Source organism: Hesperophylax consimilis, chromosome 31, assembly GCF_061612785.1.
Source record: "Hesperophylax consimilis isolate HC1 chromosome 31, BYU_Hcon_1.0, whole genome shotgun sequence".
NCBI lineage: Eukaryota > Metazoa > Arthropoda > Insecta > Trichoptera > Limnephilidae > Hesperophylax > Hesperophylax consimilis.
In genome coordinates this window covers 9,800,041-9,824,343 of record NC_142866.1, presented here as the reverse complement: position 1 = coordinate 9,824,343, position 24,303 = coordinate 9,800,041, and the positions used below count along the sequence as shown (strand labels likewise).

The window sequence follows — 24,303 nt, the reverse complement described above, 5'->3', positions numbered from 1 at the left end:
TGCATATTCAACTGTTTGCTTCGGTATCTGAGTGGTTTAGTCCTGCTTTTCTGATAGAGAGAGGCCTAGAGTTAAAATCCTTGTGGACACAATTGCCTGTGTCATTCCCATTGTAGAAAAGCGAGCGATATGTTGAAATAGGCCAATCCATGAAAGTAAAGTGTCAACCCCATTTTACTGCATTGTTTTTCAAAATGGACCTTAGAAGTCCTGAACAGAGAATTCGTGCGATTTTGTGTAAATGGCATTGAAGTTTAAGCTAGGGTGAAGAGAGATTGTCTGGCAGCCATCTTGTACTACTATTTTTTGAACTGATTTGTATACAAGGTGGTGCATAATGAATTATTATTATTTTATTTTTGTGTTGTTAACGCAGTTACAACGGCTTTTTTTGGGAGTGTAATGAGACAGTGAATATGATAAGTACTTTCCCCTCACCCCGCGGCTAAATTGATCTCGAATTGCTCTGTCCGGGGCTTTTTAGGTGCATGTCTTTTTAAGCCCATGTATTACAGGCGCTCCTTGTCATAACCAGAAGACGCCTAAGTAGCAGATTACTGTAATAAAAAAATATTCGGATATTTGTATTTTCGCGTAGCGTCGTTTCCATGAAAAATAATTTCCAAAGCGATGTGTTATTACCGTTAGTTGTTAGGAATTATCTGAATCTTGCGCCTTAGTAATTCGGCGCCCGGAGCGGACTGCTCCAACTGCGCCCGGATAGAGCCGGCACTGGACGTATCTGTATTAGGCATGGACCTAGGGTTTTCATGTCCATGGTATTAAGTGTCAGCTACACTACTCGCTTCGACGAAGTCCTCGACGAAGTTAGCCGATGTTCGAAGTGCGTGCTCACACACTCGTGCAACTTCGCGAGTAACGCTTCGAGTCCTTTGACTCGGGCGCATTTACCGACAACAATCGGAAGTCGGGCGAAGCGAAGCGAAGTTGCCCGAAGCGAAGTGAAGTTCATGCCCACACTATCGTATTCGGTCAACTTCGATCAACTTCGCGAGTAGTGTAGCTAGGCTTTTAGGTTCATGTTTTCAAAGACTATTAATGGTTTTGTGTCTATGGGCATATCTATTTCTGAACTTACCTGAAATTTATCTATGGATAAACACAGAATTTATTTACAATATCTATGAATCTCGACGATCCAACTTAGCATAATAAATAATAATAAGTGATAACAGAAAACCCAAGTCAAAGTCCATCATTATTTGTGAGGCAGGTCTTAACGTCGGCCAATTGATAAGACTAACTATATTGGGAGCTTTATACTAGATTTTTCTCCACTTTTCATTCAGGTTTTAAAGTTCGAACACTCCACAATGTTTAAGGTTAGTAAAGTAAACTTTTCGTTGGCCTATTAAAATATAGTAAGTCGAGTGGGATGGGGTATTCTCACCGTGCAAACATAGGCGGATTTTGTTTGGTCAGATTTGTCACGGCTCCGAAGCAATCGTAAATTATGTGCCGGTTTTCATGCAGTCTATCACGTGAGTAAAAGTCTACAACTTTCAAGTTCATCTTGGATGCAATTAGAAAGAATTCTAAGCTCAATCAATTCTGGTTGAATATCATCCAGCTCCTTAGCCTTCGATGCCCTTTTGATAATCCCTGGTCCTTGGATATCCTCTTGACTGCTCCAAGATTCTGGTGGCTCCCGTCCGGATGGAATGTCCTCTTGAACTCTTTGGGCTTCTCGATGGTCCTGTTATCCTTGGTCCACTTGACCTTACTCTTGAACAGACACAGGGTTCTTCTCAGATTTCACGTCTACACAAACTGTGGCGGGCATTCTGGAATCGTCTAAAATGATCAGCTGCACCCGATTGTTAAGGTGTGGCTTCTCGAAACCTCTTCTTGAAATAAATAATGCCTTCACAACAAAACACTCTGGCTGTTACTAATTAGATTCTTACACACCCATTTAAAAACTAATGTTTATAAGACAAGGTTTTTTTATGCATAGCACAAACAATATCAAATTATTGATTATTAATTGTTGATTGAAGTACTAGTACATATTAAATTATTTGGCAATAGCACCTGACCGGATATCAGAAGGTGCAGGTTCAATTCCCGTCAGCGGCATTTATTTTTATTCGGGAGATATTTTCAATTCGTATGGATATTTCAAGCGACTAATTATTATTGCTTATAATAATTTGTTATCCTTTGTGTATGCATTAAAAACCTTGTCTTATAAACATTAGTTTATCATTTAAAAAATAACAATAGTTTTGAACCGTCAGTTCCTTCATTTTTGAATAAATGTATTGCGGTGTTTGTCATGTTTTCTTATAGTACACCCCAAGTGTATCTATCAATTTACTTGCATTGCTGAAGTCTGAAATGTGAATACATAGCTAGTGAACTCTCGTAATAAAAAAAAACATCCACATATGAATTTTAAATTCTTATACTTGAGTCTTTGTCGTAAATATCAACTCTTTCTTGGCTTACCATACTCATTTGAAATAGGTACCCATTAAAGGCATGATATACTCTTGAACATTAAATATTCTTGTAAAATTGTGTAAATTTGTTTAAAGAGGGATATCCAAAAAATATGCGAGATCATAGAAAGTACAATCTGGGGAGTCAAGCTAGATGAAATATTGTCATTGAATATATTATTATTTACAGTACGGGCCGAGAAATTGGAATGACTTTTAAGGATGCCAATCTCTTCTAAAATTGATGGGGGATAGGGTGACTTGATTATATTTTAATTTGTATAAGGCAAGAAGATCATTTTGGATAATTTGAATATTTGAGAGATATTGAAAAATTTTACAGATGGCAGGAAGAGTTTTAGTTCAAGCTCTGAAATGTTATTTAACCAATTGTCGTTATGTCGAAATGGTAAACAGTTGATTATGCATTCAATTTGATTTCATTTGAATTCAATTTGCACTTATATTGTATTCTATTTTTAAATGAAGACGTGACATCAAATAAGACATATGATTAAGTACTGGTAAATCTGCACTCCTCATACCCCGCACTAGCCCAAACATAATGGGTGCATAAAAATGTTTGTCACTTATCATATTTATTCAATTTTAAGTAAATACTTTCTTCCGTGGGTATATAGATCACTTTGTTGTTAGACATAATTATAATTTTCACTAAAAAATACTTATTCAGCCCTGAGCAAGGTTCGGGCTGAATTGAAACCAGTTGGTGTTTTATATTGAATAACATGGTTTTCTAACTACATAATTCTAAGTATTTTTTCAAATCAAAATTATAATTATTTTCACCTGACTTCAGTACTTTTAGAAGTAAACTGTTTAGATTTAGACCCGCTTTAAAGGTATATTTACACTTCATAATGTTCACTGGGAACTGTAAGAAATATGATGTACATAACTGGAAGCTGTAGTTTATATTGTTCTTACATTATATTTTATTTGTACAAGATTATTTTATTTGAATTTTTGTCCAATGTTAACACAATGTTTGCGGGGGTTTTTTTAATCAATCTACGCCGTAAAGCGGGCAATTTTTATCATGTTCGCGCGCAAAATTTTTTTCATGTAAAATAGCTATAACTTCTGAACTATTGATCAAATTTAAAAAAAAAAATTCTGTATTTTACCTTATTCGAAATCTTTTATTGTGATCTGGTCACAAATTTTTATATTTTTGAAGAAACAATTATGATATTTATGTTTAAATTAAACAAATTTGAAAAAACTGCACTTTTGTCGTATTGTCGATTTAGTCATTTTATGCACATTCAAGATAGTATATATATTTTGTAAAATACACACCACTAAACACTAATATTGTTTGAAAGTATGAAATCGTTGGAAACAATTCCCTTTATGTAAAGATACATCACAGAATGAACACATGTACCGGGTTTCGCTACGTATTTTGTGTACCGCGCACACACAACATCGCCTTCGTATATTCTTATTTTTACCAGGGCCTTCAATCTTTTCCAATATATGTTTTCGCATATCCATCGATAGTCTTCCTGGAGGATCAGATTTTGAAGATTTTTTTTGGATACCAGATGTTGATGGTGTTGTTTCCGGGTCTTGACTATTATCTGACGAAATCTGATCAGGCACCCAGTGCTCTGCGATTTCCTTAAAAAATTGTTTATATTTTATTTTCCTTTCTTTTACGGAGTTGAACACAACAAATGAGTTGAATAATGCACAATTTATTATGTACATCGCCTAGCCTTTTTGTCTATTTAGTGGTTTTTCGTAAAATAGAATAATTTATTTATTTATTTATTTATTTACACATATACGGCACAACACGTGCCATTAACATAATTGACATACTTATAATAGTACAACAACATGAAGAATAACAGTATAAATGTTAGTAAAATTTAAGAAAATAGGTAAAAAGTAAGGTAATAAGTAGTGTATAAAAACTATAATGTATAAAAGTAAATTGTAAAGTGAATAGTTTAAAATATAAAGTATTAAAGTACAAACCATAATTTATTAGGAAAAAGTAAAAATAAAAATAAAAATTTAAAGATTGAAATAAAACAATAAAATGTACCAATAAGATACCTATCTCAAGGTACCGACAATGATTTAAATATAAAAAGTAATAAATCCTGGATTATGTTAACCGATATGATAAATTTTACAAGTACTTATGATTTCAAGTGCATCAATAGTTTTAGAAGTACTGGTAGACATATTATGTTTACATCATAGACATATGAATATTAGTAGACCTGCCCTAAGTGATTAAAAGCGTATTATCCCCACTCCCCATACCGGTTCCATTGGAGCCGGCTGTGCTCGCGTATGGCCTCAAGTGAAATTTGAAAACGTGACGTCATCATTCTTGTGCGAACTATGGTCGAGGCATCATCGGTTCATTTTACGAAATAACACGGCAAAATGTTGACTTGTGATATGAAAACTTGTAAAAATAGATGTGAAAAAGAGAATAAACCCAATTGTCGTATTACATTCCATAAGTAAGCATTATTTTACTTTATTTTAAGCTTATTCACACCGTATTATATGGATCAGTTTTAGAAACATATACTATCACATCACAATGTAGCGATTCTCAAGTGTGCTCATAGTTGTTTACTGGGGTAAGTAAATTATGAAACATTTGTAAAAGTGTCTTAACTAAATACTCTGAAACTAACTACGATTCTGCAAACAGAAGAAATTTACTTTGCCGAATTTGGACTTCGCAAATTAGTTCATAACGTGGCGAGTAATTTGCGCTCCCATGTAAAAATGTCTATTCATTCAAAAGCAGATTTTACTTTTAAGAACTAAATGGTGATATTATAATGCGAGATGCCTATTTACTGTCAGATTGATTTATTGACGAATCACAGTCAGCTTAACCCCCTTCGTTCTTCAACAGTTGATTTTACCCCTCGCCATTATCTTCTCGTCTATTAATTCCTATGTCTGTGGTTTACATGATGTATTTACGTGGTACTAGCAAACAAATTTAGTTTAACGCATCTTTTGTATGAAGACAGATTACCGGCAGCGTGATCAATATTAGCATATTCATTGCCTAAAATATGCAAGCGATTTATGGTTGAGTTTTGTTCTGCGTTCGTCATAGTATTGTCACAGTGGAAAGGTGTTTTGAGTCGAGTCGGTCTACTAGGTACATGGTAATTTATTAATGAGACCAATTCAGGGGAGTCAAACCAGTTATTGTTTATTTTAAATAAAAAAATAAGATCATTGAGTATTCTTCTATCTTTTAACGATAAGAGTCTCATTTTTTGTAATAAAGATTCATAGTTTATGTCAACCGCGGGAATACCTAATTTGAAATTAATTGATCTGAGAAATTTGCGTTGGATTCTTTCAATGGAGTTTGCATGGCTTTTGTAGAAAGGGTTCCATATGGGGGAATTGTATTCTAAATGACTCCTAACCAGAGTTGTATATAGTATTTTAAATGTTTGGATATTTTTAAAATCTTTACAAATTCTTACAATGAAGCCCAGAATTTTCATTGCTTTACCCGTTATTATATCAATGTGATTGGTAAATAGTAGTTTAGAGTCGAAGGTTATTCCAAGGTCCCTTATTACAGGTACTGACAATAAACTGTGATTGTTAAAAGAGTAACTATATTTGATAGGGTTTTTAATTCTAAAGAAACTCATGATTTGACATTTTTTTATGTTAAGTGTAAGTTTGTTAATGGTACACCATTCTACGAATTTTATATAATTGGATTGGAGGGACAAGCAGTCGTATATATTTTTTATGATTTTATATATTTTCATGTCATCAGCAAATAATAATATGTTAACATCAGTGAATATGGAAGTGACATCGTTTATGAATAGTATAAACAATATTGGACCAAGGTGCGAACCCTGAGGCACACCACTAGTGGCTTCAAATTCGTAAGATAAGTGTTCTTTAATACAGACAGTTAGTACACGTTTTGATAAATAATTCTTAATCCAACATAATAAATTACCACTTATTCCTAATTTTGACAATTTATTTATAAGAATTTTAATGCAAACCTTATCAAAGGCTTTACTAAAATCCGTGTAAATTGAATCAACTTGTTCTCTATTAGCAAGAGCACCAGAGATAAAATGTTCATACAGTGTAAGGTTAGTTAAGGTAGATCGTCCAGAGATAAAACCATGTTGAAATGATGAGATATTAAATTTTATGCAAGAACATATTTTTTGGAGAATTAACTTTTCAAAAATTTTTGGTATTGACGATTGTATGCATATTGGTCTGTAATTTTCAACTAAAGACTTGTCTCCGCTTTTAAATATAGGAGTGAGAAAGCTATTTTTCCATATTTGTGGGAACTTGCCTGTTAAAAGTGATTGATTAAATAGTAGGTACAGAGGGTAAGAGACACTACTCCCACAGTTTTTTAGAAATACGGGGGGAATTTTATCTGGCCCTGAGCACGATTTAGGTTCCAGTAGTTTGATACATGCTGCAATTTCTTTAATCTCAATATGTATCTGAGATAGTTGTAAATTTATATCGGACTCAAAGTTTGGAATGTCTTCATCAGGGATATCTGTTTCATATACATCCTTAAAAAAATCTGCAAACAAATTGACAATATCTTTGATTTTACAGGAAGTTTTCAGTTTATAGTGCATAGTTTCAGGTATGCCAAGGTTGTTGTTAATTTGAGCTTTACAATAGTTGAAAAAATGTTTTACATTGTTACTAATCGAAAATTCCACATTCTTAATGTAATTATTATAACAAATGTTTGATAATTTTTAAAAAATCTTTTCGCAGCTTGCTGAAAATTATAAAATCAGAAAGATTTGTTGTTTCTTTGTAAATTTTATGCGCTTTTTTCTTCTCAATTACTATGTTAATGAGGTCCTTGCTAAACCAACGAGGGAAATTTGAAGATAGTTTATAACTAATTGGGACAAAGTTTTCTATGGTTTTATATAGATGATCGTAAAAGACTTTAATATTCTCATCGAGATTACCTCCTTCTAGTATAGACCAGTCAGTGTTATATAGATAATCGCGTATTGCAACATAATTGGCTTTATTAAAGTTAGGATATTGTGTCTGGTTTTTAATTTGGCATTTTATAGGGTTACATAATACAGTAATATCTAAAGGTGGGTGATGAGAATCAGGGGGAAGAACTGAATCGAGTGACTTTTCAACCGCAGTTGACAAGTCGGTACAAAGAACAAGATCTAGTAATCTATTATTGTCATTTTTTACATTGTTTAATTGAACTAGGTTAAGGAAATCACATAATTCAACTATTTCTTTTTCTGTGTCAGTTAAGCTAGAGTTTTGAGATAATGTAGAATTGTCGCGGGTACCCCAGTTGATTTTTGGTAAATTGTAATCACCGATGATAGTGATTTTACTATTTGGAAATTTAAACGACAGTTGTTCAATATCCTCGAAATGACTTTTGTATACACTTATATCTGATGATGGCGGAATATAAACACTGCCTATGATATTTTTTTGATTTTTGCCGTTTAGTAAAATGTAAACTTGCTCCACATTAGAATTTTTGGTTTTCAGAAGTTTTGAAGGATGTATCTTGTTGACAGCTATCATGACGCCACCGCCTCTAGATTTAGCGCTGGTTTGTTGACTTCTGTCAGACCGGTAAATATGATGGTGGGGTAGACCAAGCTCAGCAGAGTTGATGGATGGTTCCAGCCAGGTTTCCGTAAGAATGAGGATGTCATGTGGCAGTGTTGGGGCATGTATTTTAAAGTCCTTAAGTTTAGTTTTCATGCCTCTGACATTTTGGTAATAGCACTTCAGTTTGTTTACATTGTGCCGTTTTTTGGAAGGGTTGTAACAATAGTTGGTTTGGAGTTTATGTACTTTATGGTAAGGTTTGGTTCACCATTCTCTTGACGGAACAATAACTGCTTTCTAAGCTCCACCAATTGATTCCTTTGGAGGATGGTTAAGTCATTACTTGCTTTGATTCCGTCTTTAAATTTGGTGCTATTACGTAGGAGAGTTCTCGGTGCGATATTGTTTGTAAATTCCAATTTAATTGGACGATTTTTGTTGGCAATTTTCTTGGCACCCAGTCGGAATACTTTGACGTTGATTAGATCTAATGACGGGTCGATAGCTTTTATAGCCGAAGAAACTTTGTCTCTATCTTCCGTAATGATGACTGCCTTTTCATCAGACAAGCTCTCGGGAACGTTATATAATATGACGTTGTTAGATCTGATGGCCCTATCTTCCATTTCGGTGACAATATCACCCATATTAATGTCAATCGGGTTGGTCCTGCTGAGTTGCGTATTATTTTTCATTGAATTTAATTCTCCTTGCATTACTCCAAAATCGACTACCAATTCTGCAATCGTAGCCATAAGTTCGGTTGTTTTTGGTATTATTTTTACGATATTTTCCTTAGAGAATTTATTGCTAGGCTCATGAACGATTGAGATCAATCCACTGATTATCGCATTTACTTTGGTAATGTACTGCGAAGCTTTATCACTCAGAGCCATTGTTATTTTTTTTTTTTTTTTTAAACAGTTGTGAACCCCTGGATTTTTGGTAGGGCGTGTAAGTACTACCGCTGGCGGCGCGGGCGGTGTAGGTGCGGGCGCGGGGGGCTTATAACAACTGTCACTTGATTACACTAATCCTTGTTTTATACACTTTTAATGCACTATATACTTTTCTGACAATTAGTAAACTTTAAGCCAGTGTTAATTTAATATAATTAGGTGAAACACTTTGAATTTAATACTTTTTATGACTGCTTTAGATGATTTTGTTAGGATAAAAATAATGCGTGTGCACTCTCCGTATTGTTGTTGTTGTATAATACAAAAGATATTGGTCTACTCGGTCAGCGCCTTTCATATATTTATTGTAATCGATTATCATTACCGTAGTCCATTTTTATAGGGTATTTTTTATGAAAAAATATCCCTTTATTATGCAACAAATAACTTTTCGAGCACAGTACACAAATACTTTGTATGAAATTTTTAAAGCAGAATGTAGGCAGAAAAGAAAATAGAAAACGTCTTGAACGAAACAATATCACTTTAAAACTGAAGAAATGTAAATATTAAAAAAAAAAAAAAAACATTTATCTTACAGTTATTTTATTTCAAGTGCATGTTTTATGACCACAGTCGGCCGGCCACCCGAACCTAATTCCACGAATTGCCAGGTACCTAGTACACGTCTAACGAGAGCTGACGCATAATTTTTACTTCACAGAGTAACCAACATCATAATATCATCGTAATATATTGTTACTCTAAGTGTACAACGCATTTTGGCGTCTCCCGCGCTTTACCAATAGTGTACAAATACGAAAAACGCTTTTAAGCGTCTCCCGCTCTCTAACAACAGTACGCAAAATACGCGTTTAAAAACGTAAATTGCCATATTTTTATCATTCATTCAGTACACCACTTCACAAGCAAGAATCTCTTTACAATGATTTATCTCTACATAATTGTAATTTTGTACTTTTGTAATTTTTGAATGTTCCTAATGAGCAGTTATTGATTGCAGGGAATGGTTGGATTGGTGACGGGGGGTGCTTCAGGGCTCGGCAAGGCCACAGTGGAACGGCTGATCAAGGAGGGGGGCAAGATCGTCATCTGCGACCTGCCCAGCTCCAAGGGGCATGAACTTAGCAAGGAAATCGGAAGCAATGCCATCTTTTCTCCAGTCGATGTAAGTACATACAAATTATATCACCTACATTGACACCATATGGCTAAACCATTTTAAATTCCTGTACTTTACTTTGAATACCTTTCAGTCTTCTGTCGCACAAAGAGAGAAAGAGTATTTTCCCTGTGCCAATTCACAACAATTTTTCTCTCATTATGATTGAATTTTATTTCATGCTTAATATGAAGTAAAACCTAATTTTTTTTTAATGTGAAACTGCCCAAAAGTCCTAACTGCTCCCAACCGTCTGGATCCAGTGAGACTATGGCATCCTCAATTGGGGTATATTGGGCAGCTGAAAATAGTGGGGAAATTTTAAATAAATTACTCGGCCAGAGTAATTTCAAGCAACTTTTCAATTTTGAATGGTGGTCTTACACCAGGGCGATAATGAGAGTATCTTCCGCTCTCTAATGTGCCAGAAATATATCTTATTTTAATTGAGTATATTTTCAAATAACACAAATTAATCAAATAAAATTTACTTGCGCACGCTGTTTTTTGAACCTGCAACCTTGGCTTGTTAATTGAGAGCCTCACCCCTTGACCAAGCAGGTATAATATATTTATAACTAATAAGTGAATCCGTTCAGAACACTTCTAGCATTTTCCTTAATCTTTATTTTATGGCTGTTATTAGTATTGTTAACTTATTCAAAATACAAATTTAATAATATATATACAAGATAATAATAATAATCCATATAATTCTCAATAATGCTCAATTGTATAATGGTATCATTCAAACTTGGACACTCATTTTTTATGTGACCTCTAATTTCATACACTTGTTTACAGTGCATTATAATATCATGTAAGTTGATAAGCAAGATAACTAATGTGATACACCTCCAGTCAAAAAAGATAACAATGTTATAAAATGTAACATTTATCCACACACATATACATATCATAATTTTATATATGTAATCATATTTAAAGAAAGAAAAAAATGCTGCAAAACAGTCCAATTTTGCAGCAATTGTATTTAGTTGGATGGTAGTCCAAAGTGTTCTTTGTTTGCACAGACATTTAGCAATAGCCCCCGAACTTAACAAAAATTCTCTTGTTTTACCTTGACTACTCTTAGCCCAGAGTATATTGCCTCTAATTTTACAAATTTACTCATAAACGCCGTGTAAATATAAAGCAGCACGTAAAATCGGGTTTAATTACCACAGCGTAGGTATGGTTAAAACAGCCTTAAACAGGGCTTAAAGCTGACTTTACCATAACAACGTTGAACCGGCGAGGCGAATGAGGAGAAGCTGGGACTGAATCAGAAGTAGCCCAGAAAGGGACTCTTGTCTCGACTCTTGAAGGGAGATTTGTTGAAGCGATAGATTCCTGACCTGAATAGAAGGAGAAGATAAAATATAAAATAAAAACACGATGGTGGAAGAACATGATATTTAATTAAAAAAACTTTCAAAATGTTTCAATTTTGTATCAACTGTAATAAGTTTAATGATTTTTAGGTGTGCTCGGAGGTTGATGTGCAGAATGCCGTGGCTCTCGCCAAGGAGAAGTTTGGCAAATTGGACGTAGCGGTGAACTGCGCTGGTATTGGCGGCGCAGCCAGAACCTTTAACTTCAAGAAGAAGCAGCCATACCCTCTGGAAGAATTCAGCAAAATTATTAAAGTAAGTACGAATACTGCCTATACAAGGAGTTTTCATTGTATACAGGTGTACGGCAGTATTTGTAATTATTAAAGTGAGTACGAATACTGCCATACACCTGTATACAGGGGGCTTGCATTGTATAGAAGTGAACGGCAGTATTTGTAATACACACCTGCAAGCGGTTTGCATTACACAGAGACTGAAAAGCTGTACATGTCCCGACAAAAGAAGAAAGAAAGTTAATTCCCAGAAATTTATTTTCCTTCTTCTCTTGGGATATGCATAGTTATTTTTTGCCTCTGTGGCGTTAAGTATACTGCAGTATATTGGCAGAAATTTGTGTACACTTCTTCAATCTGCTGTATTTAGTTTGTCATCTCTTCCTCAAGTTGCTGAACTTATTATTTGTAAGAAATTCAGCATTTTCATTTCTGCAGTGACTCAAATGGTTAACACCTGCTTTAATGTGAAGGGATGTGCCAATGATGCCTGTACAACCTTAAGGCTACACTGGCATGCTTCTAAATACTTACATGCTTCCCCCGTCACTTAGTATCACTTTCCAGTAATTGTATGTATTGATTGTTGATTTGAACACTGTAATAAAGCATGTTTGTATCAAGTGCAATTATTATAATTATTATGCACACTTGGTTGTTGTATTGCGTTGCGTAAATTTTCCCAAAGGAGCAATAACCAAAATAGTCTCATTTACAAACTTGCTAACTTTAGAAATACATTCATACTAAGACAGCAGACAAAACTTTTTTTATCATTATAATTTATATTTTGTGGTGAGTACTTCTGTTCCCTTTTGCAATGTTTGTATTCACAATTACTTAAACAATTGTGTAGCTAGTTAATTATTCAGCTGTTGCTCAGAGAAAAGTTGTTTCAAGAAGAACTAGGCAATACAAAATACTTACTCAAAGGTGTATTACGCACAAACAGGTCTCTTGTTTGTCTTTTTTCCACCTGTTTGAAAATTACCCTGTATCATGTCCACTTTTGTGAAATAAACATTGACGTAAAAAAATGTTAATTTCATATAATATTACGAAATGTTTTCCACATTTTCACCTGCGTTAAATTTTGTGACTGATTGATATTAACATGTTATTTACTTCTTTGCATTCCAATCTGGAATCTAATGACGGGCCAGATGCTTGTAATGTAATGTAACGCAAATTATTTGGATGGCACACAATGTCCATGCGAATCATGTTTTTGTTCAAGTTGATACATTATGTATTAATTTTTGCTACTTTTCTATATAGGTACATACTTAGCTAGTGAATGGCAAATACCGTTGGTGCACCAATTGTGGAGATCTGAATAATATAAGAAAATAAGATTTTAATTCTTGTGGAACTAAAATATCAGCAAATAAGTGACTCACACAAAAACTTTACTTGAATGTCAATGCAGTGCATGAAAGTCAAAACAATATTATTATGCAGTACTGCGAGAACCTTTGTGATAACCCCTGGAGGTGATGGGTCAGCGCGGTCGTCGCTACATAAGAATATTCCTTTAGAACAAATAAACTGCACTTTTTTATTAAATACCTTAAATATACATATACTTGAGGATTGATGAAATATAGGCCACTTATGTTTCTTTTAAAAATTGTAAATTCGGAGCTCGACCGTTGCTTATAGTCAATATAAAAGTACTTACTCGACATTCTAGGCATAAGGACCTCTTTCATTGTCACTGTTCTCAAACAAATTATGTATCAAACTCGCCTACATAGGAATATACAAATAATATTAACATTTTTAACATAACAAATTTGATGTAAACAAAAAAATCCTTCATGTCAAAATATTATTTCTGACAATTTTCAGATTATTATATATTTTTTTTTCTCTCATTGTAAACCATTTTTCATTACTAACCTTTGCATAAAAAATTATGACCATAAGTATTCAGTGTAAAAGCACCACAGGCGTATAAAAGAGTTATCTATCTATCCTCTATTTATTATCTATTATATAAATGTAAATGTTTGTTTGTTAAAAATCTTAAATCTCTAAAAAAAATTTTACCGATTGCTTTGAAATTTTGTCACAATGTTGCATTCGAATTCGTGTATGTTTTTTATGTAACCTATATTATATATATGTCACCTGTGACAGGTAAAATCATGTTTTTTTTTTTAAACAGCGCCATCTGTTGGATGTAAAAGCCACACACACTATTGTTTCTCTATCTGCACAGACAGACTGAGCAACAGCAATGCGTGGTGGGGTACAGCTAGGAAATAAATAAATTAAGGGATAGTCGATTGCCTGAAAGGAACTGCATTCCATATGACAAATTCGCTTTAAATTGGTTCTAATTTGGAAACCTGTAATTCATGATGAAATTCTGTTAAAATCTGACATTTATAGATTTAAACAACTTTATTCCACTTTTTATATCCGGTTTCACCTTATAACAGGCATCTTCAGACTGGTGTTGCCCATCTGAAGTTGCCCGTTATGAGGTGACACTTTCCTGGTCATAAATATAAAAGTGGAATAAATTTATAAAGCTGTTTTAATCCATAAAAAATCATAAATATTAACATCTTCAAAATTTGCAAAATTGCTTTGTGGCATTGTGATGTCTGTATGAATATGTGTAAGTGCAAGCGAAATAGCATGCTTGCGAGATGCTATAAAAGGCGATGCACACTAGGATTTTCTTTCTTTTGTTACAAGCAGCTCCCCAAATAAATACCAGTACATAGATCACCTAAGAGTATTATTACTGTATGACCTTCACCCGTTACAATACTCCAAACATTACAGGCGTCATTTTAATTAAAATTAAATAAATAACTTTGTATTCACTACTTTTTTAATAGTGGTGTATACAAAGTTATTTATTTTATTTAAATATTATATTATATGATACAACACGCGTATGTACCGGCGTAATCATTTAATGATTTATAATTTAGTCAATCATTATTGGCTTGGATTGCAGAAACATGTATGCAAAATGTAATTCAATGTATGATTGGTTTCAGATCAGAATGCGTTATGTGTATATCTCTTTCTTATATTTATAAATTATATCATAAATTTTTTTGAAATGTAGAAGTTCTGCTTTTTGCCGATGACATCTAATTATACAAAAAATATCTAATATAAGCGACTGCCTAATCTTACAGTCAAACATAGACAAATTACATAATTGGTGTATAGCTTACAACTTATTCCTCAATAATGATAAATGTAAGACATTAACCCATATGACCCCACTACATATTATTCACGTACACAATAGCAAGCGAAATCTTAAATTATTATCTCGAAAGGTATGAAGACACTGGGATTTATAATCAGAACCATCAAAGACTTCGACTCGTTGGAGATTATAAAAATTGTGTATCTGTTCGCAGCTTGTTATAATACAATTCAATAGTGTGGTCCTCATGCTACCAGATTCATATAAAAAATATTGAATGTGTGCCGCACAAATTTTTACGATTTATTAACTTCAAATTACACATACCTATTCAACACATAAACTATACATTCTGACTAAATACACTCAAAATACATTCCCCAGAAAATAGAAGAAAAATAAATGACCTAACTTTTTTATTTAAGATTATTCACTCCAAACTAGACTGTTCTGAACTCCTGCAACTCATAGATTCCAGAATACCTACTCTTTTTTTTTTTTTTTTTTTTATAGTGAATACCTCACAAGAGTCCCAACTGCTCCCGTCTGGAGCCAGTGAGACTATGGCATCCCCAATTGGGGGATGTTGTGAGGCTGAAGGTAAGTGGGGAAGGGAAAGAGGAAGGTGGGGAAGTACCTGGCTATTCAGATCTAGTCACTAAATACGGCTAAAGCCATTTGGAGCAACGTTTCAATTCTGAATGGTGGTCTTACACCAGGGCGATACTGGTAGTATCTTCCACTCTGGAACGTGCCGCAAATATACTATATATTATTTTAATTAATTAATTGTGAAATAACACAAATTAATCAAATAAAATTTATTTGCGTGCGCAAATAAATCCCGGCGTGCGCCGGGTTCGAACCCGCGACCTTCGGAATGGCAGTCCAATGCGTTACCACTGGACTATGCCGGCCGTCTAGCCTCTCCACTCGAGCAACTAGGCAAAATATATTATTCTGCAACAATAACTTCAGTACCAACTACCATACACATGCACTTATTTCTCGCTGTCACACACTTGCAAACAAATTCACCTCAAATATCGACATATTTAATATAAGTTTGCCTGTGTTCAAGAGATACCTGAATGACATTTTTATGTGGTATATTTAAAGAGCGATTGCGTATATTTGTTGTTTTCTTGTAGATTTGTTGTGAACCTAAAAAAATTTGTTTTTTTTTTGTGTTGATTTAAAAATAAAAACCTTCTGTTGTCACTGTATTATGTAGTAAATGATGTAAAATATGCATCATATAAAAGCCCATCAGAGCTTTAAAATTAATAAATAACTAATGAATACTCCCAGATACATAACAATGAATAACTCCAATAATACCATGCCGTTATCACCTACCCTAACAGTGAATACTTTGAAATCCATTCTATTATACATTTACCCTACCCTACAGTTAATTATTTGCCTACCTTCTATAGCATGTTATATTCGTTCCAGGTGAACCTTATTGGATCCTTCAACGTGATTCGCCTGACAGGTGGTCTTATTGGAGAGAATCAGCCTAATGTAGACGGGCAGCGCGGAGTAATCATCAACACGGCCAGTGTGGCAGCTTACGATGGACAGATTGGGCAGGCCGCCTACTCGGCTTCTAAGGCCGGAGTCGTTGGAATGACCTTACCCATTGCCAGAGACTTTTCCACTCAAGGAATCAGAGTGGTTACAATTGCCCCAGGTAGTCACTTTAATTAATTAATAATTAATACAGCAATAAATGTTCTTTGTCACACTGTTTGTTGAGGTGTTTATTGACCTACACATTCAAACAATCAAACACAAAGACTAAATAAGGTGTAATGTAGTAATTTACACATCGGCCCTGGTAATGGACACTGTAATACTGTCCAAATTTATTGCGCTATATTTAAACAATTTCGAGTAACCAATTTGAGAAACGGAAACGGTTTTGGTTATTTTGTAAAATAAATTAAAACGCCCACCTATCTGGTAATGTCTTCTAGATCTGCTTTTTGAACCATTTCGACTGTGTAAAAACTCTGGTGCCGATGTCTCATATTATAAAAGACAATGACTTACAAAAAATCCACCTCAGTACTCTTGTAATCCAAATAAGTCACTTACATATTTTTTACAGAATAACAGCCAAGTTCAAAAGTTGAATGCGAATATTTCCATATGAAAACTATACTGTTGTAAGTGCCAAATGTAGTTTAGTTTTACATAGGAGGTGAAAAACTTATTCACAAATTTTAAGAAATTGAATTTACTATGAATTTCACACTAGCAGTAATGCCATCTTCGAAGAACCACTGGACCCAGATAGAATGACATAGAAAAGTAGTATGGTAGTGACGTTTTGAATAGAATCGCTTTCTTATAACAATATATTTGTTGCTTTAATAAAAACAAAAATTGTGTAGATTTAACACACCCAGTAAGATTTGGTCCTTCTTTCTTTTCCTCCTTATTATGTAAAAAGAATGTATATTTAAACATGTATGTTCATATTTTCAGGACTTTTTGACACCCCAATGCTCGCCCAGCTTCCCGAGAAGGCCAGGGCCCTGCTGGCAAGCACTGTGCCCTTCCCACAGCGGCTGGGCAACCCCACGGAGTACGCCATGCTCGTGGTCAGCATCATCGAAAACCCCCTGCTCAATGCCGAGACCATCCGCCTCGATGGAGCCATTCGGATGCAGCCTTAACTTAACAACTAACAAATCCACATGTATATAACAGTCTAGTACATTATTTTTCAAATAAAACTTGTTATCTTTAAAGTTCGTTTTCTTTGATTGCATTCCTTAAAATAAAGATTTTTTTATTTGAGTACCTACTGCACAAGAGTCCCAACTGCTTTCAACTTTCTGGAACCAGTGAGACAATGGTATTCCCAATTGGGGTATGTTGTGGAAGTATGTACCTGGCTTTTAAGATCTGGTCACCAAATATGGCTCAACCCATTTCAAGTAACTTTTTAATTCTGAATGATGGTATTTCACCAGGGTTATACTGTGTACCTTCCACTCTGAAGCATGCCGCAAATATAATATACATTATTTTTAATGTGCGAGCTGAGCACCAAAGGAGCTCAAGCACCATTTCACAAAAGGGCAGACAAGTTTTCAACTAATTTGTTTTTTTTTTCCTGCTTAATGTTGCTACATAAAATTATTTTGTTTTTTTCAGGCATTTTAGTAATTTTTTTAATGCAAACTGTTAGTACAGTATTCTCTCTTTCTAACACTGTTCAAATCTTATTTTCACCATAATACTAAATAAGATAGCATAACTTTGACACCCATGTCAGCAGGTCGGGTCCTGAGCCAAACGGCGCCTGGCACGAGTAACATTTTGATGCCCTTTGTCAAAACCAGTGGATGCCTAGTTAGGTCATCACTGTAATCAATAATATTCGGATTTGTATTTTAGTTTATTGTGACTTTTTTATGAAAAATAATCTCGAAGGCGACTGCTCCCGTTGAGCGCGAATAGGGCCAGCCCTGCATGTCAGGCTGGGAGATATATCTCCCAAAAAGACTGGTTGATTGTTGTCTATGAAGAATATCTCTCAAAATTGCCCAAGGGGTAAAATAAAATTTACTTGCGCATGCTGGGATTTGAACCTGATATATCGGCACTAGGGTATTTATAAAGTCAAGATGGTTAAAAAATTAGCGATCTGAAGGTAAGAGGGTTAAGGTTCACTCAACCTTGTCAGGCAACCGCTCAATATAGCTTCATTGAGAGAATGTTGAAACACTGCTTTGTAATTGTATGCCGCCAAGTTTGGCGCCTACTTCAAGACTTGTTTGGTAGGGGGTCATTTTTGGCACCTCACGTCATATTCCCTCTATATGTAAAATATCAAGTTGACTGTCATTAGATATTTACTACAAGGTGTAAGGAGTCTTCTCTTCGATTGGATCAATGCAAGGTAGTTGGGATGGTGATTTGCGTTGAAATAAAACCCGTTAGTTGTTATAAACCATTACTTGGCTTTAATTGTATTGTTTTATTTATTTTATAACATCTATACATAGTTTCTACTACATAAAGATAAGAAATAACTAATATTTAATAGATTTTATACTTCCCTTATTTACTCACACATAATAATAATATTAAATTAGGTTTTCTAGATTTAAGACTTAATATAAATTCATTTTAAATACAATAGTATAATGTTGTTAATGTTCAAGAAAATGCTGGCGTGAATTGAACATGGCTCGTATCAGTTAAATTATAATTTTTACAAAATAGTATTTAAGCATAAATATACAGAGTCTCCGGCTTTGACAGCACGCCAATAATGGTTCCGCATATATTCTTGGTTAAAATAATCATTAAATTAAAAGATTTCTCCTTTAGAAGACATTTGGTTACCAATCCTTCCCAAAGTTTAATTTTATGACTTTTATTTTATATTTCCTTTTTTAACCTCATTTTTCCTCACATCATTATAATACGACGAACTTTTGTTGCCTCGTGGAATTTTCTCATTTTTGAGGTTCTTACCTTTTAGTACTCAATGGACTGAACTTGTTGACATCATCGGTCATATTTTCAGGTATTCACTTTCACAAAGCGGTTCTGAAACTTTTCATGTGTTTTTGAAATTTACTGAGCAAAATACATTATACGCATTTTATTGTATATTTTCGTATTAATAACCAAGAACATGTTGGGTACCTTTATTATGCAATTAATGAAACACCTTATCAATATATATATATTTTCTATTGGTTTCTTCAGATGATATAAAACAGAAAAAATTGTGTCTGGAAACATTATATTAAGATGATCTCATAAATATAATATTATAATCACAATTTTATATTGGATTTAGTTACCTATTACATGAGATCAGAACTGATTCATTTGGTAAATATATTAAATTACATATAAAGATATCTTTACCATTTACACATATTCCTACAGATTGCACACGTTACATAATATTATTATTTACATGGGTGTAGTAGTAATAAATAAACACATTTTTACAAACTTAAATCAACAAATTATATAAAAATCAATCAATTTTTATATCTTTCAACTGTTGATGACACCGTTTTAGTTCATAATGGAGAAGTGATAAGAATACCTTATTTTCAACGATGAGTTGATTTTCAGCAAATATTTGTTACGAGTGTAATAATTGTAATATTTTTAAAAATTATTGTTGAAAATACATAGATACATGAAAAGTTTTGTTGAAAATACACAGATACAACAAAAGTACTGTTGAAAATACACAGTTGCAACAAAAGTATTGTTGAAAATACACAGATGCAACAAAAGAATTGTTGAAAATACATAGATGAAACCAAAGAATTATTGAAAATACATAGATGCAACAAAAGAATTGTTGAAAATACATACATACAACAAAGATGCATGGAAAAAAATAGTTAACATATATTTTTTTGTTGAAAAACACATTTCAATGAAAAAATTGTCTTTTCTTGAATAATCTTACCTTGTTGTCATTAGATTGATTTTTGGAGCATTATGCCGTTTTTAGCTTCCTCCTTCTTTAGCCAAAATTTTGACAGCATTACAGTGTCACAATTATACAATATTATCATGCTCCGAATTATAAAAGCAAAAAAAAAAACTTTTTTTATGAAGCCATTTTGATTTTTTTCTAATAAATTCCATACAAAAATAAAATTACCGACTAGAAGAGAGTATTATTCAATTTTTATGAAAATCCAATAAGAGTGAAATAAATATCAAATAAAACTACTGTACTAACTAAAAATCAAATGTTTACATTTATATCAGAAGTCATAGTTGTCCAAGATATTGAAAAAGAATTATATCACATACAATCTTCATATTATATCATTTCGTTTTGCTTCCTTACGCTGAGAATATATGGACTGCTTCAAACAGACGATATCGACAGCTTCAAGCAGTTACTACAAAATATGCAGCAGTCATCGAAAGGATTTTTCTCTATGAGAACTGCAGATCGATATGCAGTTACTGCTTGTAGCTGCCGATATTGACTGCTATACTTTCTGTCTTACTGTCCATACATTCCCAGCATTTGTCAATTTATTATATGAAATGTGCAGAGAAAGATATTGGTAGTAACCTACTTTGAATTTTTGCCACAGTTCCAACAATTAGTCACATTATAAAGTATTATTAGCCAAGTGATGGCAATATTCTTGGGATATAGTGAAAAACTTGAATTTTTTAAAAAACAAAAAAAAATCTTCATCACAGCAACGTGGTTTTCATTAAACGAAATGTACGATGATTTCTTACTTTGTAAAAAAATAATAATCTCAAAACGTAAATTCATTCAACGCACAAAATTTATTTTAATTTACACAACATTAAGGGTTATACGATTATAATTTATTTTAAAACACTGAAAATAGCTCTTTTAAGCAACTATTTTATTTTACAGTTTTCTAAACTGCTAATTAGATAAATAAACCTTTCGCGAAAAATCACAACACCACAAATAGGGCAGTTCGGCTTGAGATAAGTATCATGGAATCTGTACTACTTGGCTCACGTCTCCTCACTGACTTTATCACTCAACAATACAAACTTAAACACTATAAACTTGTACACATATTCCATAAATCCTAATTTCAATGAGCGAGTTTATTGCTCAAAATCTGGTATAGACAGTTTTATGATAAAAAGGTCACGGTATATTGATAATACTGTGCATAAAAATATTTAGAATCAAGGATCATGAAACATAACATAATAATATTATTCATATTTTCGATTACAGGCGATAAACTTGTTCGTGTAAGCCCGTATAGGAAAGATGGATGTAAGGACCACGAGAGTCACTAATGAAGATACATCGAGTACTTGGACAGAAAAATAGGATGAATCTAGAGATTTGGACAAGTGTCGAATCAGCGGATGGATCAAAAGTCTGCAGATTAGATGATGACCCACTAGTCTGAATATAGTTAGCTAAGAATTTTACAGTTAAGATGGCTCAATAGTCTGTAGATTAGATGGTTGAGTATTTTGCAGATTTGATGGCTCAATAATCTGCAGTTTATGTAGATGTCGATATATTAGATGTCTCTGAATTTCGAAGATTAAATGACCCAGGATTAGATGGTTGAGTATTTTGTAGATTCGATGTCTTAGTAGGCAATGAATTAAATGACCGATAGCCTCAGTGACTCAGTGGTCTGCAGATTAAATAGTTGAGTACTCTTGAGATGAAAGACTCAGTAGTCTGTGAATTAGTCTTGTATATAGATGCCCCAGTAGTCCGGAGATTAGATGGCTTAGTAGTTCGGAGATATGAATGGCTCAGGATATAGATGGCTCAGTAGTCTGCAGATTAGATAGCTAAGTGGTTTGGATGTTGACAGCCTTCGGCTCTGGAGATGTATGGTTCAGTAGTCTGGAGATAAGATTGCCCAGCAGTCTGAAGGTAGGTGGCCGAGTAATCTAGAGAAGATGGCACAGAAGTCTGCAGATTAGATGGCTAAGTGGTTTGGATGTTGACAGCCCTCAGTTCTGGAGATGTATGGTTCAGTAGTCTGGAGATAAGATTTTCCAGCAGTCTGAAGGTAGGTGGCCGAGTAATCTGGAGGTGATGACTCAGAAGTCTGCAGATTAGATGGCTAAGTGATTTGGCCAAGGATAGCCCTGTATTCTGGAGATGTATGGTTCAGTAGTCTGGAGATAAGATTGCCCAGCAGTCTGAAGGTATGTGGCTGAGTAATCCGGAGATGGTGGCTCAGTAGTCTGCAGATTAGATGGCTCAGTAGTCTGGATAGAGTTGGTTGGTTGGCTGGTGTGTCTAGATGGCTGGTCATGCGTAGTGCGGGTAGGAGCCCAGGTGCGAGGTGGCGTGCGGAGGCGGCATGGAGTGCGGCGAGTACAGGTTACCTCCGCCACCGCCCCAGTTGCTCCATGAGGCCGCTCCCGGGAAGATGGACGCTGAAACAGGCGAACACATCACATTACTACTACTCTTCTTACCTTAATGAATTGCAGTTGGCATATATCGTGAAGGATTAACATCCTATCCTTATCCTAAATTCTTCTTCCTCACCGCTTTACCTACTAATTAGATTTTAAGACAACATAAAACTCCTAAATTTCTAAGCAACTTTAGCATTTTTTGGTTTGACCTTAATTTTTACCTCATATGTACAGATCTTTGTACATATTATATAAGCTGTTTGTGTAATACAAATAAATATAAATAAATTAACCATATTGAACGTGAATATTTTAATTTCGTGAAGATAGTCTCAGTATCGCACTGGTGTAAGACCATCATTCAGAGTTGAAATGGTGGTGTTTGGTGACCAGATCTGAATTGCCATGTATTTCCCCACATTCCTATTCCCCGTATCCTTCCCCTCCCCACTATCTTCAGCCTCACAACATAACCCTATTGGGGATGCAATTGTCTTAATGGCTTCATACGGTTAAGACTAAAAAAGTACATACGGTTAAGACTAAAAAAGTACATACGGTTAAGACTAAAAAAGTACACACGGTTAAGACTAAAAAAGTACATACGGTTAAGACTAAAAAAGTACATACGGTTAAGACTAAAAAAGTACATACGGTTAAGACTAAAAAAGTACATACGGTTAAGACTAAAAAACTAGCAGTAAAGACTAAAAAAAAACTTCATTAAACCTTAAATTATTTTCTCAAGGAATAGGTAGGTAGTAGGTAGGTACCCAGTACTTACCCCTTTTTAAAAGAATATTCGCATAAATTAGTTTTTCAAACATATGCATAACATTTTTTTTTCATATCCTCACACACAAACATTCCCAAAGTTGCCGATGTCACAAAAAATAAATGCCAAGACATTTTATTACTGGATGAGAGATTGGCAAGGAATTTTTTTTTACAATTTTTTTTTTATTCTAACCGCCGCTAAAATGGTCTTAATTTTGGCGGGATAAAAGAAGGGATTAATTTTATTTTTAATGTGAGCACACTTTAGGAACCAGAGGCAGAAAAAATATAAATGATTATACTATTTTCGAATGCTCTTATTTTGCAAAAAAATAAACTTTTTTATTATTTTTCAACCATTATACTCTTTTACCGCAGGACGCGCTAAATTTCGCCAATTTATTGTCGCAGCAAACAAATGCAAAAATTCTACACGATTGTCTTAATATAGTGAAGTAAATAGATAGGTGGGATATAGATATGTTGACGTCCTAAAGCTTCCGTGGAGAGTAAATTTCATTTGATTAGTCTAGGTTATTTCACAATTAATTAATTTAAAATACTATTCGCATATGTAATATATTTGGCTTGCTTCAGAGAATGATGATCCCTAATCA

At 33.9% G+C, this 24,303-nt stretch overlaps 2 protein-coding genes across 3 annotated transcripts in view; one reads left to right on the top strand and one right to left on the bottom strand.

The window, feature by feature from the left end:
• The first annotated feature begins 1,137 nt into the window (after positions 1-1,137).
• Positions 1,138-17,760, top strand: scu (hydroxysteroid 17-beta dehydrogenase 10). Its single transcript, XM_089649937.1, has 5 exons — positions 1,138-1,343; positions 10,029-10,193; positions 11,672-11,836; positions 16,457-16,694; positions 17,495-17,760. The coding sequence occupies exons 1-5, from the start codon at positions 1,335-1,337 to the stop codon at positions 17,683-17,685; spliced, it is 768 nt and encodes a 255-aa protein (XP_089506063.1). The 5' UTR covers positions 1,138-1,334; the 3' UTR covers positions 17,686-17,760.
• Positions 17,761-20,131: 2,371 nt separating this feature from the next.
• Positions 20,132-24,303, bottom strand: part of Ets65A (DNA-binding protein D-ETS-3) — a 182,111-nt gene continuing 177,939 nt past the window's right edge. For both annotated transcript variants that reach the window (XM_089649754.1, XM_089649753.1), the window contains exon 9: positions 20,132-22,924. In XM_089649754.1, the coding sequence (XP_089505880.1) occupies positions 22,797-22,924 (128 nt within the window). In that variant the 3' untranslated portion in view covers positions 20,132-22,796. The remainder of the gene's footprint in view (positions 22,925-24,303) is intronic.

Bases quoted from the DNA above. Each gene is read 5' to 3' on its own strand.
- scu (XM_089649937.1), top strand. The intron at 10,194-11,671 runs GTAAGTACATAC...AATGATTTTTAG, and splicing joins CCATCTTTTCTCCAGTCGAT to GTGTGCTCGGAGGTTGATGT. The intron at 16,695-17,494 runs GTAGTCACTTTA...TCATATTTTCAG, and splicing joins AGTGGTTACAATTGCCCCAG to GACTTTTTGACACCCCAATG.